At 51.5% G+C, this 16538-nt stretch overlaps 1 protein-coding gene across 12 annotated transcripts in view; it reads left to right on the top strand.

Moving 5' to 3' along the window:
- EPB41L1 (erythrocyte membrane protein band 4.1 like 1) overlaps positions 1-16538 on the top strand; it is a 110323-nt gene that overhangs the window by 54144 nt on the left and 39641 nt on the right. For all 12 annotated transcript variants that reach the window (XM_058679420.1, XM_058679417.1, XM_058679414.1 and 9 more), the window contains 4 exons: positions 12588-12778; positions 13630-13794; positions 14427-14531; positions 15054-15096. In XM_058679420.1, coding sequence (XP_058535403.1) covers positions 12602-12778; positions 13630-13794; positions 14427-14531; positions 15054-15096 — 490 coding nt within the window. In that variant the 5' untranslated portion in view covers positions 12588-12601. The remainder of the gene's footprint in view (positions 1-12587; positions 12779-13629; positions 13795-14426; positions 14532-15053; positions 15097-16538) is intronic.

The raw sequence follows: 16538 nt of genomic DNA, 5'->3' as shown, positions 1-16538 counted from the left end.
GGCTTGTCGCAAGCTCATCTCAGCCCCCAGGCTCTTCATCTGTAAACTGCAGCTCACCCCACCTGTCTGGTAGCGACAGGTGCCTTGTGGTGGTTCTGTGCAGAGCCTGTCACAGAGCTGGCCCCAGCAGGAGCTCAGGGAATGTTCCTGTTCCCTCCTCCCATCTTTCTTCAATGTCAAACTAAGGTGTTTCCACTTGACACAAGCCCAGAGGCCCCAGGAACCTTGACGGCAGTTGAGTTGGCTGAGGAGCCTGACCGAACGGTGTCTGGGGACGATGCCTGGCAGTTACCTGACCCACAGGAGCAGTGTGCTGTGACCTTGCAGAACACTTCCGCTGTGGGGACATGGGGGGCTGGGAAGGGAGGGAGGAAGATCCTGTAGATGGGAGGGAGGAGCTGGGTGGGGAAGGACTCGGCTCTGGGCCCCAGGAATCTTCCTTCAATCATCTGTGAGGTTGAGCAGCATCGTCTTTGTGCATCTGGCATTTTCTTCCCCCTTTGGATAAATCCCCATCAGAGCTTCCTCTATAATAGCAGCAAATTTGGGACTAAGTGTCCAACAATAGGAAGATGATTAGGAACGTTCTGGAACATCCACTGGATAAAATAATGGTGAAGAGCCATCCGCCGCAGAGCTGTGTGCTTGCAGAACATCTGTTCTTCATGTCATGCTCAGTGCTACCCTGAAACAGAGTGGAGCAGGGGTTAGCGTCTTCCTAAGTGGAAAAAGGCTGAAATGAGCTTGCTCTCCCAGCGCAGGAGCCACGCCATGTTCACTGTTCTGAAGGGAGTGTGTGACCCAGAGTCCTGTTCCCCTCCTACTTACTAACACCAAGAGTGAATGAGTGAACAAGGCCATGGGGAGGTGTCCTGTTCAGGTCCTGCCGTTCAAGACCTGCCACATCCTTGCCATTTGCCTTCTCACGTTCTCACTTAGCAGTAGTGTCTGGGAGGATTATGGGGTGGAGAGGTCCCTGGGGCTCTCACTGACCGCTGTGAAGCCCTGGCAAATTCATTCATCGTTTTGCTTGTTTGTTTGGATTAACTGATTTTATTTGAGAGGCAAAGTTACAACAGAGAGAGGTGAGGCACACAGAGAGAGATCTTCAGTCTGTTGGTTCACTCCCCAAATGGAGCTGGATGGATTCAAAGCCAGGAGCCAGAAGTTTCTTCCATGTGAGTATAGGGACTTAAGGACTTGGGCCATCCTCTGCTGCTGTCCAAGATACATTAGCAGTGAGTTGGATTAGAAGTGGAACAGCCATGTGCCTGACACAGTAGCATAGTGGCTAAAGCCCTTGTCTTGCACACACCATGATCCTATATGGGTGCCAGTTCTAATCCTGGCGGCCCCAATTCCCATCCATCTCCCTGCTTGTGGCCTGAGAAAGCACTCCAGGACAGCCCAAAGCCTCTTGGGACCCTGCACCCGCGTGGGAGACCTGGAAGAGGCTTCAGGCTTCTGGGTTCGGATTGGCACAGCTCTGGCTGTTGTGACCACTTGGGGAGTGAATCAATGGATGGAATATCTTCCTCCCTGTCTCTCCTCCTCTCTGTATCTCTGACTTTCCGATAAAAGTAAAATAAAATAAAATAAAATAAAATAAAATAAAATAAAATAAAATAAAATAAAAAGAAATGGAATAGCTAGGATTTGAACCGGTAACCTATGGGATGCTGATGTTGCAGTGGTCCAACTTACTGTGCCACAATGCTGGTCCCCTGTGTTTGCTTCCTGTTTCCTCTTCTCTTCCTCTCCCAGTGGAGCTGGAGGGGACAGGAACTGAGGACTAGTCCCTGCCACTCTAAAAGGGTGGGGACATCCAGGGGGAACCCTTGATTTTGTTTAACCTTGTGTGGATTCACCTGGGACGTGGGGAAGCTGCTGCCTGGGATTTGCTGTGTCCTTAGATGAGTTCCTTACCTCCTCCAGACCTCAGCCCATCATCTGTATGGTAGAGATGTCTTGCTGATCTGAGCCGTCCTGGCCACCCACCGATTGTCTATTTGTCAAATCCTGTGCCAGAGCTTTAGGTACATTTATCTCATCTAATTTTCGCTAAATGCCTCTAGGGTGTAAGGCCTATTCATCCCGTTTTACCTGCTCACATGGACTGTCAGAGAGGTGAACCCAACAGCCCAAGGTCACCACACCTGGGGAGCCAGGCTTCCAGCTTTGGCTGCAAAGCTGATATTCATAGCCGCTGTGCCTTGCTCCCTGTCAGTCACAGCTGATTGCTGAAGTCCAGGCAAAATGGTGCTTATAAAAGGAACCTTTAAATTGTGAAAGCACCCTGCTTGTGGGAGGGATTGATACCGTTGCTATTATTTCTACACCAAGAGCAACGGTAGCTTTGGTTACAGGGTTTACAGCAAGTTGGAGGTCGTAGGATGTAGCAGGCTTGAAGGAAAAGAGCACTGGACTCTGAGCCCGTGATTCTGAGTCCTGGCCAACTTGAACCAACAAATTCTGTGACTTTGGCAAGCCAAGGCAGCTTGGGGTGTCAGGTGCAGCCCGAGCAGTTCTCATGTAACTCACAGGAGACACAGCACAGGCAGTAGCCAACAGAGTGCCTAGCCCTGAGGACGCCCTGCTGGAGAAGGTTTGGTCTGCCTCACACAATCAACATGATCCCAGCCAGGCGAGTTCTGCTCTTTGATGACGTTACTCTGCAGTTGGTGTGTCACGTGGCCCCTGCCACAACTACACAGCGGTCAGCCACTCTGTGGAGGCACGTGAAACATTTGGGCCAGAAGCCAGGCTGACCAGGGCATCCTCTTGTGCCCAGGCCTCTTGCACCTTCTCTTCTCCCCACAGCCTCATGGACACCTGAGCACTTGAAAGGTGGACAGTGGGCTCAGCTCCCTTTTAGATCCTTTGGGTCTGGCTGGAAGGGACACAGGTCTCAGTGGCAGCTCTCTCACCCCATACCCTCCAGTTGTTCCACCTGCTATACACTGACCTAACCACATCACATCACTTAACTTGTAGAGACTGTCATGGAGGAAGCAAGTACTGCAGCTGGGGAGGTCCCTCTGGGATGTCACAGCATCTCCAGTGACCCAGAGAGGAAGAGCAAGCACTCATTCCATGTGGGTTTCTTTCTTTCTTTCTTTCTTTCTTTCCTTCTTTCTTTTTCTCTTTTTGTCTTTCTTTTTTTTCTTTTCTTTTCTTGCCTTTCCTTTCTTTTTTTTTTATTGTTTATTTTTTTGTTTGGAAGACAGAGAGGGAGAAAGAGAGACCTTCATCCACTGGTCTGCTCCCCAGCTGGCTGCAGGGCCAGGCCAAAGCCAGGAACTTCCTCTGCATTTTGGGTCAAGGGTTAGGTCCAGTGTGGGATTGATCTCATCCATTTTTTTTTTCTCATTTTCCCATGAACTTGTGGGACAGGCAAGGTAATGTCATGATTTTACAGGTGAAGTAACCGAGGCACATGGAGGTGACAGGAGGTGTGTTCCCTTTGTTTTTGTTGTCTTTAGATTTATTTGCTATTTTGATTGAAAGGTGGAAAGAGAGAAAATTCTCTATCCCTTTGTCCACGCCCCCAAAAGGGTCACTTTGGCTAGGATTGGGCCAGGTTGAAAACAGAAGTCAGGAGCTTCCTCTGAGCCTCCCATGTGGGTACCCAAGCATTTCAGCCATCTGCTGCCTTCTCAGGTCATAGATCAGGGAGCTAGACCAGAAGTGGAGCAACGAGGACTCAAATCAGTGCCCAGTGGAATACTGATGCTACAGGTGGCGGTTTTACGTGCTGTGTTGCTGTACGGGCCCCTTTTGGGCTTCCTTAACTACTGAGAAGACTGTGTTGCACCTTCCAAGGTTTCTCTAACCCGTTATTCCTAAATACTTTTGAGTGGCAGGTGGCGTTATCAGATTGTGGCAAAAAACAGAATTCTACTCAGATGTTCTAACCAAGCTGGTCAGGGTTAGGAGAAGCCGCTGGGTTATTGGGGTGCCCACAAACTGTCACAACAGAGGTTGTTATCACCCTTTGGCCTCGGGGAGCGGAATCTGGGACGGTGTACCCTGTGCTCCATGATGGTTGGAGCTGGACTAGGGGCTGTCACAGAGGGACTCCCACTGGGAGCAGGAGCTGGACTAGGAGCTGTCACAGAGGGACTCCCACTGGGAGCAGAGTCAGGCAGAAAGACTCAGCTTCTCTCTCCTTCTGCCCTCTGACCCCTCGCCACTGCCACCTATTGGCTGAATCCAACTAGAAGCCAGGAGGCAGGTGAGCCCAAAGGGAGTTGGGTGAGTCAGCCTCCTGCTTCTTCAGGCAGTAGGTGAATCTGGGGTGCAGGTGGACACTGATAACCCCCCGGGGGTAGAACTGATGTGTTCCCTGACCTCCCAGGAGGAAGGAAGAGCGGTCTGTGGTGTATATGATTACTGAATGCATCATTCAGATCTCTCTGTCTCTTTCTGTTCCTGTCCTTCCCCCTACTTTCTCTTCTCTCACCTGGCTCAGAATTCCCAGCAACATCTGGGTACAAACCTTTGGTGTCCTCGGTGTCCAGGATCAAGGAGGGGCAGCTTTTCTGTCCAGAGAGGAATGTGTCCACCCACAGACATGCGGGGCTGTGTGGCCCGTGGTGCTCTGCTGCTGTACATAGACACACGTCTCCATGACACGCTCTGCTCTGTGTCTGGCCAGTCAGTACTCAGGAGGAAACGACTTGACCAAAGCCTGTCAAATAGGAGAACAAGGGCGGCAGCCCTCATGCTGAGTCCAGCCCTTCTCAAGCATTTGCTCTTCAATCCTGGGAAGTCATCCTGGGCTGGCCACACCCTGGGCGGGATCAGTGTAGATTGTTTCTGCTCGAGCTGCCGAAATGCCATGTAGCAGGCAGGACTCTGGAATCGGACAGTCTTGGCTCAGCCTTTTGACCATGTGTAGGTTGATTTTGCCTCTCTTAGCCTGTGTATCCGTATCAATCAAATAAGGAAGATCCTATCATGAGTTTGCATAGAAAAATCAGGTACTCCCAGTCAGATAAATCCCCAGGAGTAGCTGGCTGGTCTGTAGCCAGAAGGGCTCCTTAGGCCATGGTAGTCCTGCTCTGTGGTCCTCAGTTGGGCAGAGTTGGAAAGTGTCTTACTGTGTTCCAGCCACCTGTCACCATGCGTTCATCTATTCATCCATCGTCTGTCTGATGCCAGAATCACAGAGCGTAGGTTCTTGCACTGTCATTTGCTAGCTGTGTGATCTTGGGCAGGCTACTTACCTTCTCTAATTCGGTTCTTCAGTGAAATGGAGCTAATAAAGGTATCCGTTATAGATTGTTAGGACCATGAAACAAGTTAAGTGACATGAAGTGGTTAGGTCAATGTGTAGCAGGTGGCAAGCTCTGTAAGTCTTAGCCCTGTTCTTGCAGTTAGCCAAGAACTGCCCTGAACCTGATGGGCTGATGGCAAATAAGACCAAGTCCTTGCTGACTCATGCCAGCTCCAGTTGGAGGGCTTGAAGTATAAGCCAAATGCCAGCTGATGCCTTTGTTAGGCCACGTGGATGTCACCCCTGTTGGGCCAGGGCATCCTCTCCTGCAGCCCAGCCCAAGGGAAAGCTGCAGTGTGAGCCTGAGAAGGCTACTTAGGAGAAATAGAAACAGAAGTCAGGTAATAAATAGAAAGTTTATGATCTTTATTAGGCCGACAAACTCAGTGTGTTTGGCCAACAGATATAAAGTTAGGAGGGATGAAAGATTTTGCAAATGGATAGTGGCAGTTGTTGCACAGCTTTGTGAATGTAATGCCCCTGTTTTGTTAGGCTTACAAGTGGTTAAATCAGCAAAATTAAACGAAGATTTAAAAAAAGAAAGAAAATCCAAGAAATAGCCTAGGATATTGCAATTTAAAAACAGGGGGCAGGACCCATCTTAAGTGATGTGCTGCCTGAAGGTGAGAGCTGTTATGCCAAGAGGTGGTACATGAGCTCACTGTCTACCAAGAGTGAGTACCAAGGATGGGGGCTACAGCTGAAGAAGAGACAGAGAGCCACTGTGACAGCCCCAATGGTTGGGGCCCCAGGGTTCCATTTGTGCTGGGAGCTGGGCTGAGGCCAGATGCAGGGTTGTGAGGAGGTGCGGGTGAGATTATGTCTCATTCTAATGGGAAACCACTGAAGGGCTTAAAGAGGATCTGAAAAGGTCCTTGTGACTGCTCTGTAGAGAAGGAATCCCCAGATGGCCTGAGTGGTCACAGGGGGACCCTGGAACAGGCTGGGAAGGCCATCCTGACACGAGGTGATGCCAGCTTGGACCCAGGCCGTGCCTTTGGACATGAAAAAGAAGAGAGTAAATCCATGTCGCTGGACTCAGATGCTGACTCATGCTAACCCTGGTGGGGAGGGCTTGATGTCTAAGCCAGATGCCAGCTGACGTCTTTTTAAGGAGGAGTGATGCACCTGCCAGGCCACATGGATGTCGCTTCAGCTAGACCAGGGTATCCATTCTCTGCAGACCACCTGAGGGAGAACTACTGTGAGAGCCTGAGAAGGCTGTTTAGGGTCCCTGCAGTGCAAGCCGGGGAGCCAGGCAGGAGCTATGGTATTGTAGAGCACAGGATGCGAACAGCCTGTGTGGCCAGCCCCAGCCCAGGCTGGCCGAGCACCCCGGCCTCCCTGGGCCCCTCGCCTCCAGACAGGGCCAGCGCTGTCAGCATTTGCTTTTCTGGCTGACCTTTTCCTTTTCTAATCCCGTGCGTCCGGCCTTTCCTATGTCAGTGTCATCAGTCTGGTCCTGCTGACCTCTGGTGGAACAGCCTTCTGCCTGCACTCCAGGCAGGCACTACTGAGCCCCTGTTCCCAGGCTCACCGCTCATCACTCCCAACCACACAGACTGCCTCTCAGCCTTGTTTCACTGGCACATCCCACCTGAGTGCCCTCTTTCTGACTTTCCTAAGTCTTCATCACCATCCTGTTGGGGAGAGGGGTGATAGTGGTGGCAGTGGAAGGAGTAAGAGAGGGAGGGAAAGAGAAAGGAAGAATATCTCTGTTTCATCAAAGAGGTAGTTGAGGCTCAGTGAGGTGAAAATACTTGCCCAAGGTCACAGAGGAGTGAGTGCTGGAGCTAGGTTTCAGGTCCAGGTCAGCCTGGCTGCAAATCCTGCTCTGCTTACCTCGAGCAGCACTGAGTGCTGTCCCCTCATAGGATGACCCTTCAGACCGCTGCAGCACTCTCCACCCTACCTCTGCCCCTCCCTCCTCCTGGACTCCACCCTGGCTCCCCCTTCTTGTCTTGGGGTGTCCACAGCCTGAGGCCTCTTCTCTGGCGGCTGACATAGTGACTCCCGTGTGCCCCCTCACTCCCTCTCTCTGCTCGCCCCCCCCCAATTCTGCACCTACCCTGGAGGACCCTTGTAGAGAACCACGGACCAGTTTTCTGCTCACCAGGTCCCCAGGCTCTTCTGAGGGGCCATGGCACACAACGCCCCTGTCCATCACGCCCCAAGGGTGAGCACCCTCCTCTCCTGCTGCAGTGGGTGCTCCTTCTGTGTCTTCTTTGGTGCCCGGCCCGGCTGGCTACTTGCAGGCTCCATCACCTGTGCTGACGTGGGTCTGGGCAGAACCTTGCACATGTGGCAGAGCCAAGGCTAGGTTCTAGGCCCTGTTGTTGTGGCTCCATGAGAGAACCATGCTATTATGCTTGGACTTGTGAAGTAGTCATTTTTAAGCAAGATTTATGTATTTATTTTAAAGGCAATGTGAAAGAGAGAACAGAAAGGGAAGTGCACCCCACCCTACCCCACCTCACATATGCATACATAGACGCACACAGATTTTCCATCCACTGGTTCACTCCCTAGGTGGCTACAACAGGAAAGAGTGGGCCAGGCTGAAGGTGGGAGCCAGGGACTCCATCCTTGGTTTCCCATGCTGGTGACATATGCCCAAGCACTTGGATCATCTTCTGCTGCCTTCCAAAGCATGTTAGCAGTACGCTGGGTCAGAAGCTGAGCACTTGAGCCAAGTGAGAGCTGTTATGGGAAACTGACATTGCAAGCAGCAGCTTGACTCATTGCACCTCAATGCTGCCCTTTATTTTTTTAAAAAGATTTATTTTTATTTTTATTGAAAGGCGGATATACAGAGAGGAGGAGAGACAGAGAGGAGGAGAGACAGAGAGGAAGATCTTCCGTCTGATGGTTCACTCCCCAAGTGACCACAATGGCTGGAGCTGAAGCCAGGAGCCAGGAGCTCTTCCGGGTCTCCCATGCGGGTGCAGGGTCCCAAGGCTTTGGGCCGTCCTCCAGGCCACAGGCAGGGAGCTGGATGGGAAGCAGGGATGTTGGGATTAGAACCGGCGACCATATGGGATTCCAGATGTGTAAGGCGAGGACTTTAACCACTACGCTATCGTGCCAGCCCCCCCTTTTTTTTAAGAAAGACTTTCTGTTTATCTGAAAGGCAGAGTGACAGAGAGAAAAGGAGGGAGAGACAGAGGAAGGAAGAAAGAGAGCTCTTCCCTCAGCTGATTCACTCTCCAGCTGGTTGTAATGGCAGAGGCTGCTGAGCTAGGCTGAAGCCAGGAACTCCATCCAGGAACTCCATCCCTGGTGAATGGCAGGGCCCAAGTTCTTTACCTTCTTCTCCTGCCTTCCCAGGTGCATTAGCAAGAACCTGGATCATAAACAGAACTGCCAGACTTGAACCAGAACTCGCATATGAGATGCCTGCATTGCCAACAGGGGCTTAACCTTCTGTGCCACAATGCTGGCTTTCCCCATTTTTCCATTTACTTTTTTTTATATAAACTAATTCTATTTTATATGTACTTTAAAAAAAGATATGTTTCGTTATTATTTTAAGGGAAGAATTACAGAGAAGAGAAAGATCTTCCATCCGATGATTCTCTCTTCAATGGCTGCAGCAGCAGGAGCTGAGCCAGTTCAAAACCATGATCTTTTTCCAGGTCTCCCATGTGGGTGTAGGGGTCCAAGGCTTTGGGCTATCCTTCACTGCTTTTTCCTAGGTCATAAGCAGGGAACTGGGTTGGGAGTGAAGCAGCCAGGACGTGAACTGGCGCCCATATGGGATGGCATTGCCACAGGTGAAAGCTTAGCCTGCTATGCCATGGCATCAGTAGGGGATTAAGGAGCATTTTTCTTTTTTAATTCATAAGCTTTGTAAAAGTTTAGCAGCAGATCCAGCTGATGTAGTGGCTAAAGCTGCTGCCTGCAATGTTGGCATCCCAAATGGACACCAATTTGAGTCTAAGCTGCTTTACTTCCTATCTAGGTCCCTGCTAACAACTTTAGAAAAACAGCAGAGGATGGTCCAAGTACTCAGGCCCCTTCCATCCATGTGAAAGATCTGAATGAAGCTTCTGCTTTGTGGTTTTGGCCTGCCCAGCCCTGGCTGTTATGGCCACATTGAGAGTGAGCCAGTAGATGAAAGAGTTCTCTCTTTCTGTCACTCTGTTTCTAGAACTGTGCTTTTCAACTAAACAATCTTTTTTTGGAAAAGTCTAAACAGGTTTCATTTCTTTTTTATGCTGCCATGCCAAGTTATGAGCATCAGAGAAATTTATTTTTTATCCTCTAATTTAAGAAAATCATTCAAGGAATCTCTAAGTATTGTAAAAAAAATCAATTACTACAGTTAAACAGAAAAAATTATAATCTGTACTGTTGCCATGCAGAAATAACCATAGTTAATAGTTTATTGAGCTTTCTGTACACATGTACAGAAATGGGATTATATCCCATTGTAGCAGAGCTCACAGCTCCTATAAGCATCAGTTCAAGTTCTGGTTGTTTCAGTTCTGGTCCAGCTCCCTGCTAGTGCACCTGGAAAGGCAGTGGAAGAAGGCAAAGTACCTGGGCCCTTGTCGCCCGTGTGGGAGACCCTAATGGAGTTCTAGGCTCCTAGCTTTAGCCTGACTCTGTCCTGGCTCTTACAGCCATTTGGGAAGTGAACCAATGGATGGAAGAGTTTCTCTTTCTCTTTCCCAACCCCAATAAATTCTGCCTTTCAAGTAAGTCCCATCTTTTTCTAAAAAGAAAAAAATGGGATTATCTCCTGGTATGTTGGAAATATCATAAATCCAAAATACTTCATTCATCTGACCTACCAAGTGTCTCACCTTAGCTTGGCCTGCCTTAAACTTGCTCAGAACATTTGCAAGTCTAGAGCTGAATGAAGTCATCCACACAAGCCCAACCTTATATAAGGCATTGTCGATCTCATATCCTCTACTGAATAAGGTACCGAATGTGAAAAGCCAGCAAGTTTGTAAGGGTGTGTTTCTGCACCTGTGAAGTCACAAGCTTGTAGGACAAGCCCTTGCAAAGTGGGGAGTGTCTGTGTGACTGATAACTACAGCAGGGTCGGTGTGCATGAGCTGCTGCTTTATCAAGCTCTTCATAGATCTTGTCCTTCCCCTTTAGAGGAGGAGCCATCGTTCATAGAGAGTCAGTGGCTCCCGACACATCTGGGGCTTGCAGCCAGAACCTGTGCTTGCTTCCCCGAGGGGTTTGCTGGAGGCAGGGAAGTGCAGAAGAGAGAAAAGGAACCTAGAGTTAGGATCTGGGGGGGTGGGGAAGCCTGGGGAGCCACATCTTCGGAAGTGGCTGTCTCTCAAGACTCTGCTGCCTGAAAAGGAGTGGACTCATTCTCTCTGAAGCCCTCGGTTCCTCTCCTCTTGTTGTAGTATTCCCTGCCAGCAGGCTCCCTGGGGACCCTGGGTGGAGGAATTCTGGGATATCTAGGCAAGAGTGCACTCCCCACCATTCCCAGGGCAACGAGACCAGGCCAGGGAAGGCTCAAGACTGAGGCGCGAGAGTGCCTGGGGACCCCAGCGCTTGTGAAGGTCGTGCTGTTTGTGTTTTGTTTTGTTTTAAGCAATAAAGAAGGTGTTTATTTGAATTGTGTGGCAGATTTCTAAATTCAATGTTGAATTCCTGTCCATGTCTCTGTTCCTCTGGTTTTATCTCCCACCTCTCAAATTTTGTTTTGAGGATCCACTGACTAGGCTTGGAAATGGGTGCTTGATTTATTTTAGGGGAAAGGCAGACATAGAGAGAAGAGAGATGGAGTGATCTTCCATCTGCTGGTTCACTCCCTAAATGGCCACGATGACCAAGAGCTGAGCCAATCCAAAACCAGGAGCCAGAAGCCTCTTCCAGGTCTACCACACGGATGCAGGGTCCCAAGGCTTTGGGTGGTCCTTGACTGTTTTCCCAGGCCATAAGCAGGGAGCTGGATGGGAAGTGGAGCAGCCAGGATATGAACAAGCTCCCATATGGGATCCTGGCGCTGCTTGTAGGTGATGGATGAGTCATTTGAACTGCTTTTTTTTTTTTTTAATGTGCAACTTGTGCGGTTTAAGTGTGTGTGTGTGTGTGTGTGTGTGTGTGTGAAAAGACACATGTAATTCCAAAGCATGTTCAGTAAAAAGCAGTTTCCTTTCCATCTGTCTCTTTCCTCTCCTTTCTGGGTTATCACCTCCTTCAGCTGTTTGGTGAGTGTCCTTGCAGGTCTTTTACTCAATAGCTAGAAACCACAAAATTCCATTGTTGAAGTTACTATCTCTCTTTTTTAAAAAAACATATTTTATTGATTTGAAAGGCAGAGTTAGAGAGGAGAGGAAGAGGAAGATTTTCCATCCACTGATTCACTCAACAGCTACAACAACCAGGGCTGGGTCAGGAGGCAGGAACTTTATCTGGGTCTCCCACATTGATCTAAGCACTCAGTCTTTGCTGCTTTCCCAGGTGCATTAGCAGGGAACTGGATAGAAATTAGAGTAGCTGGGACTCAAACCAGTGCTCATATGGGATGCTGACACCACAGCTTCACCTCCTGTGCCAGCTCCAGCTGTTTTATTTTTTACATATAAAAACAATATGAAACTCTCTCTCTCTCTCTCTCTAAGTGGCTTCCTCCAATACAATACTGGGCAACAAGCCCTTGACTTTCTCTGAAATCTTGTCTAATTTCTCCAAGGGGAAAATGTTTAGTACCAGAGATAACTTTCCCGAGTCCTTCACTTTTTGGCCAAATCCCAGTGAGGTGAAGTGATCACCAGTTTTGAAGCAGACCCAGGGCTTGGCAGGATCAGGACTATACTTTCCTGTCCCTTTGGAGCAGTCCTGAACACCCAGCTGCCAAGTCAAGCTTGGGGTGGAGGGACGGGGAGTGCTGAGGTGGAGCATCCAGAGGCTCGGCAGACCCTTAGCCAGGGGGGCCTGGGCCGAAGCTTGCTCAGGTTCTATGCATTAGCCTTGCCTGAGGGCTAACCTCCCAGGTGCTGTGCAAGACACTGATCACTGTGCTGTGCTCCTGGCCATGGTGCGGAGAGCTCCCTGGAGATACCCTCATTGTCTCTGGGAAGGGCCCAGACTCCAGATCTGGACTGATAAATCTGGGTTGCTGAGGAACTAGACATATGGTGGGTAGAGGCCGTGACCTCGACTGCCCCGCTAGTCCCTGCCCACTTCTCATGATCCAGCCCCACCACCTTCCTGCTGTCCATGGCTCTTTGTCCACTTGTCTCCATCTGTCTCTCTCTGCGTGCGGTTCCTGCCCCCTCGCTCTGCCGCACCATCGTGTCCCTGTCACATACTCTCCTTCATGCCAATGCAGGCGTGCTGGTCACCATGACAACAGAGACAGGCCCCGATTCTGAGGTGAAGAAGGCTCAAGAGGAGGCCCCGCAGCAGCCCGAGGCCGCTGCTGCCGCAACCACCCCTGTGACCCCCGCAGGCCACGGCCACCCAGAGGCCAACTCCAATGAAAAGCCTCCGCCCCAGCAGGACGCTCGGCCTGCGGAACAGGTGTGTGCCCAAGGTGGGGGATGTGGTGTGGGCAGAGAGGGAAGTGTCTCTCTTTTGCAACCAGCCAGTTCTCCAGGGTCTCCGTGTTTTGTCAGAAGAAAAGAAAGCAGGAAATTAAGGTTTGTTGATGGCCCCTTGCATGCTAAGCACTGTGCAGAGGGCACTATGGCTGCTCATGTATTTAATTCTTCTAAACCTGGGAGCAGGGCTGTGAATGCTCCTGTTTTACACTTGGGGAAACTAAGGCACAAAGTCACGTTGCCATAACAATGGTGACAGAGTGGGAATCATGTCTAGCCCTGGTTTTGAAAACTGTTTTTGCGACTTCATTTTCCTGGCCCCGGAACCCTTTTATTTTAGTGGGGAAAGCCCAGTGTGACCTTGGTCAAAACTCAACACCCAAGAGACTTGGGGATTGGGCCAGCCATCCAGCTTACACCTCCCTCTCTTCAGAGAGGTGTAGAGAAGGCAAAGAAGGGGCAAAGCCCTTGAGGAAATCAGGGGGAGGCAGGGCAGGGCCCTAGCTTTCCTTCCTTCCTCATCCCCTGCCTGCGCTGAGCAGTCTTCACTCCCAGCTCTGTGCCAGACTCAGTGGCAGATGGGAAGCAGAAGCCCAGATGGACACACCAGTGACCCCCACAGTGCTCCAGGGAGGCAGGACAGCCCTGGCCCCTGGGTCTGGTGCTGAGGGACTTGCACCTGCGGAGGCTGCCTAGAACAGGAAGAATGTGGGGCCAGCCGCTAGACCCACCTCCACCCACAAATCCTATACACACACATCAGCTGGAGACTCTGCTTGGTGACTGGTTTCGAGCTCGCTGACCCAATCCTTCCCTTGCTTGGACCCACAGAACCTAGACATGGAGGAGAAGGACTACAGCGAGGCCGATGGCCTGTCAGAGAGGACCACGCCCAGCAAGGCCCAGAAATCACCCCAGAAGATTGCCAAGAAGTATAAGAGCGCCACGTGCCGAGTCACTCTGCTTGATGCCTCCGATTATGAGTGCGAGGTGGAGGTAGGGGAATAACCTTGTGCTCTGTCCCCACTCAGCTGGTCCCAGGGTAGCATAGTCTGCCTCACATGTTAGACCTGGGCCAGGGCCAAGCCAGAGGAGACCTAGACCAACTATAGCATCCAACCCTCTTCCTCGGTACAGATGGTGGCACCAAAGCTAGAGAGGGCTGCTGTGGTTAGATGAGGGCTGGCACCCGTGCAGGCTTGGCAAGACTGCCATCAGCTAAGGCCTCTTTGAGACCTTACCCACTGCCCTTGTGGGAGGTGGCACTGCAAGCTACACTGGCTCCTGATTTCACATAGACACAGGGAAAAGTGCAGGGGAAGCCAGGACAGAGGGATCACACTGGGCCTGAGAAATATTCCTCTCCCTGTTCTCCCATGATCACTTCCCCCAGCAAGTTCCAGGTATAGAAAGACCCCTGCAGGACTCAGAGGAAGGGCCCTATGGAGGTGGGTGCTGGCATCAGCCCTGGACTCACTCGGGACTCGGGAGGTGGAGAGGAGTGGATCAGGTGGACAGGCAGGAGTGCCAGGGTCCTGTCTTGGCACAGAAGGCTGAGAGCGTGGTGGGGCTGTCTGAGCAGAACCCACCTGTACCTGGCCTCACAGCAGCTCTTCCTTCCTCCTCAGAAACATGGCCGGGGCCAGGTGCTGTTCGACCTGGTCTGTGAGCACCTCAACCTCCTGGAGAAGGACTACTTTGGCCTGACCTTCTGTGATGCTGACAGTCAGAAGGTACCTTGGGTGGGCAGGCCCATGGGACATTTTGTCCCTCAAGTCCCCACAAGCCTGACCACATCCCCTGCTTCCTTCCTTAGATGTCTTCTGTGGACAAGTCCCAAGGCTTAGCCAACCCTGTGTACCCTGGGTTCTTTTTCTCGACCCTCTGCCCTCAATCCTTTCCTGGTAGATCCACGGTGTGGCTTCCTGACCCGCCAGGAGCAGCTGAGCAACTTACCCCGGCATTTCCTCTCCACCCTCAGATGTTGCTTTCCCTAGCTTGTCTCTTCCCTGCCCCCTGGTCATGCCTGCTATAGCTGTAACTCTAAAACCCCATGGCTGCCTCTAGGCAATGCCAGCCTCAGGGTCTCGTGCCCAGGCACCAGGAAAAAAGTCCAGAAAACTCAACCAAGGGAGGATGCTTCTCAGTAGTAGTGCTTCCCAGCTACTTTGGGCCTTTTTCTCCCGTCTTCCCCAGCACCCTTCGCCAAGCCTCCCCTCCACCTTCCCTCTAAAGAATTCTGCCTTCCCTTGCAGAACTGGCTGGACCCTTCCAAGGAAATCAAGAAGCAGATCCGGAGTGAGTGGCTGGCAGAGGCTGGGCATGCACTGGGAGGCTGGGCGGGGCCCAGGCCTTCTGCTCCCCTCTCCTGTGCGGAGTGCCCATGGGCAGCACCCACGGGGGAAAGAAAGAGGCTTGGAGTGAATAGGGACCATTGTTTTCTGGGTGATGAATCTGGACCCAGAGAAGAGCAACAAGTCAGCAGAAGGGTTGGATGTGCAGTCAGGTTGAGTCCTCCAGGTATAGGACAGAGGTGACCCGGATTAGACATCCCTGGTCCAGGGCAGGTGCCCTTTCCTCTAGGCTCAGAAAGAGGCTGTTAGTTGCTCCAGGATGCAAAGCCAGGTATCAGCCAAGTGGCTTTGAGCCCTGCCTTCAGCTGCCATCCTGTGCTTTTTTCCAGGCCTGGGGAGAAGGCAGGCAAGAAGGCTGACAGCCTGTCATTTCTGGCCCGGAGAGGAAAGACCTGTAGGGAGGAATGGGGCGGTGTTCAGATGGCAGCAGGAGGAGGTTGGTGGCCTTGGCCAGGCAGCCTGTGATGCCTCTGCCCAGTGCCCCTCCCCTTGGCTATGGTTGGTCTTTTCTGGACTCCCTGGTCCTCTGGCTGGAAGCTGTAGCTGAGCCTGTTGCCATGACAGCAGGCAGCTAGGCCCAGGGATGCCAACTGACTCTGCAGGAGGGGGCTCGAGGAATCCTTCCCGCAGGCTCCTGTCACTTGGAGACAAAGAGGCAGGCAAACAGGGAGAGAATGTGCCTCCAGGCCAGAAAGCCCCAGTCCAGCTAGGACTGAACCTGCGGGCATCAGGACACATTTCGGCAACCACATGGGTGATGTTGAGTGAGGACCAAGAATCTAGGAAAGAGAGGCAGCAGACAGACCAGCAGACCTCAGCCTCCCTTCTGAGCCTGCCTCCCACCCATCTACAGACCCTGTCTACACAACCCCTGCCCACACAGCCCCAGCCCTGGGATGGTTCATCCTGTCTTCATCTCAGGTCATCAAGGATTGGCCTTGACCCTTAGCAGGTGCCTCTTCCAATGCAGCCACAGACTCTGCCCTCACCCCTGTCACTTCTGCTGTCCATCTTGATCTTGCCATCCCTGGAGAAAACTGTCTTTTACCCCCTTTCTTGTGTCTGTAGCAGCACCTAGCTTTCTGAAAGTAATGTCATGAGCCCTTGCATCTTGTGCTTCAGATTGCAGATGTCTCCACCTAAACCTCAGTGTCTACCACCAAGGGCACCTGGATAGAGTTCTCCATCTCTGGGGAACCTGACACCACCCCCCTCCTGGGTGATGGGTCAGTGACTCCTGTCTGCTGAGTGGCCCACAGTCACAAAACATATGTGTGGACACTGGCCACCACATAGGAGGTGCTGTGTTGCTCTTCACTCCCTTGGACCAATTTGGTCATTGAGAGGACAGGCTCTGGAGCCAGACTACCTGCATCTGAATCCTGG

Source organism: Ochotona princeps, chromosome 22 (genome assembly GCF_030435755.1).
Source record: "Ochotona princeps isolate mOchPri1 chromosome 22, mOchPri1.hap1, whole genome shotgun sequence".
Taxonomy (NCBI): domain Eukaryota; kingdom Metazoa; phylum Chordata; class Mammalia; order Lagomorpha; family Ochotonidae; genus Ochotona; species Ochotona princeps.
The sequence above is the reverse complement of the archived record's forward strand: the minus strand, read 5'-3'. Positions and strand labels throughout refer to the sequence as shown.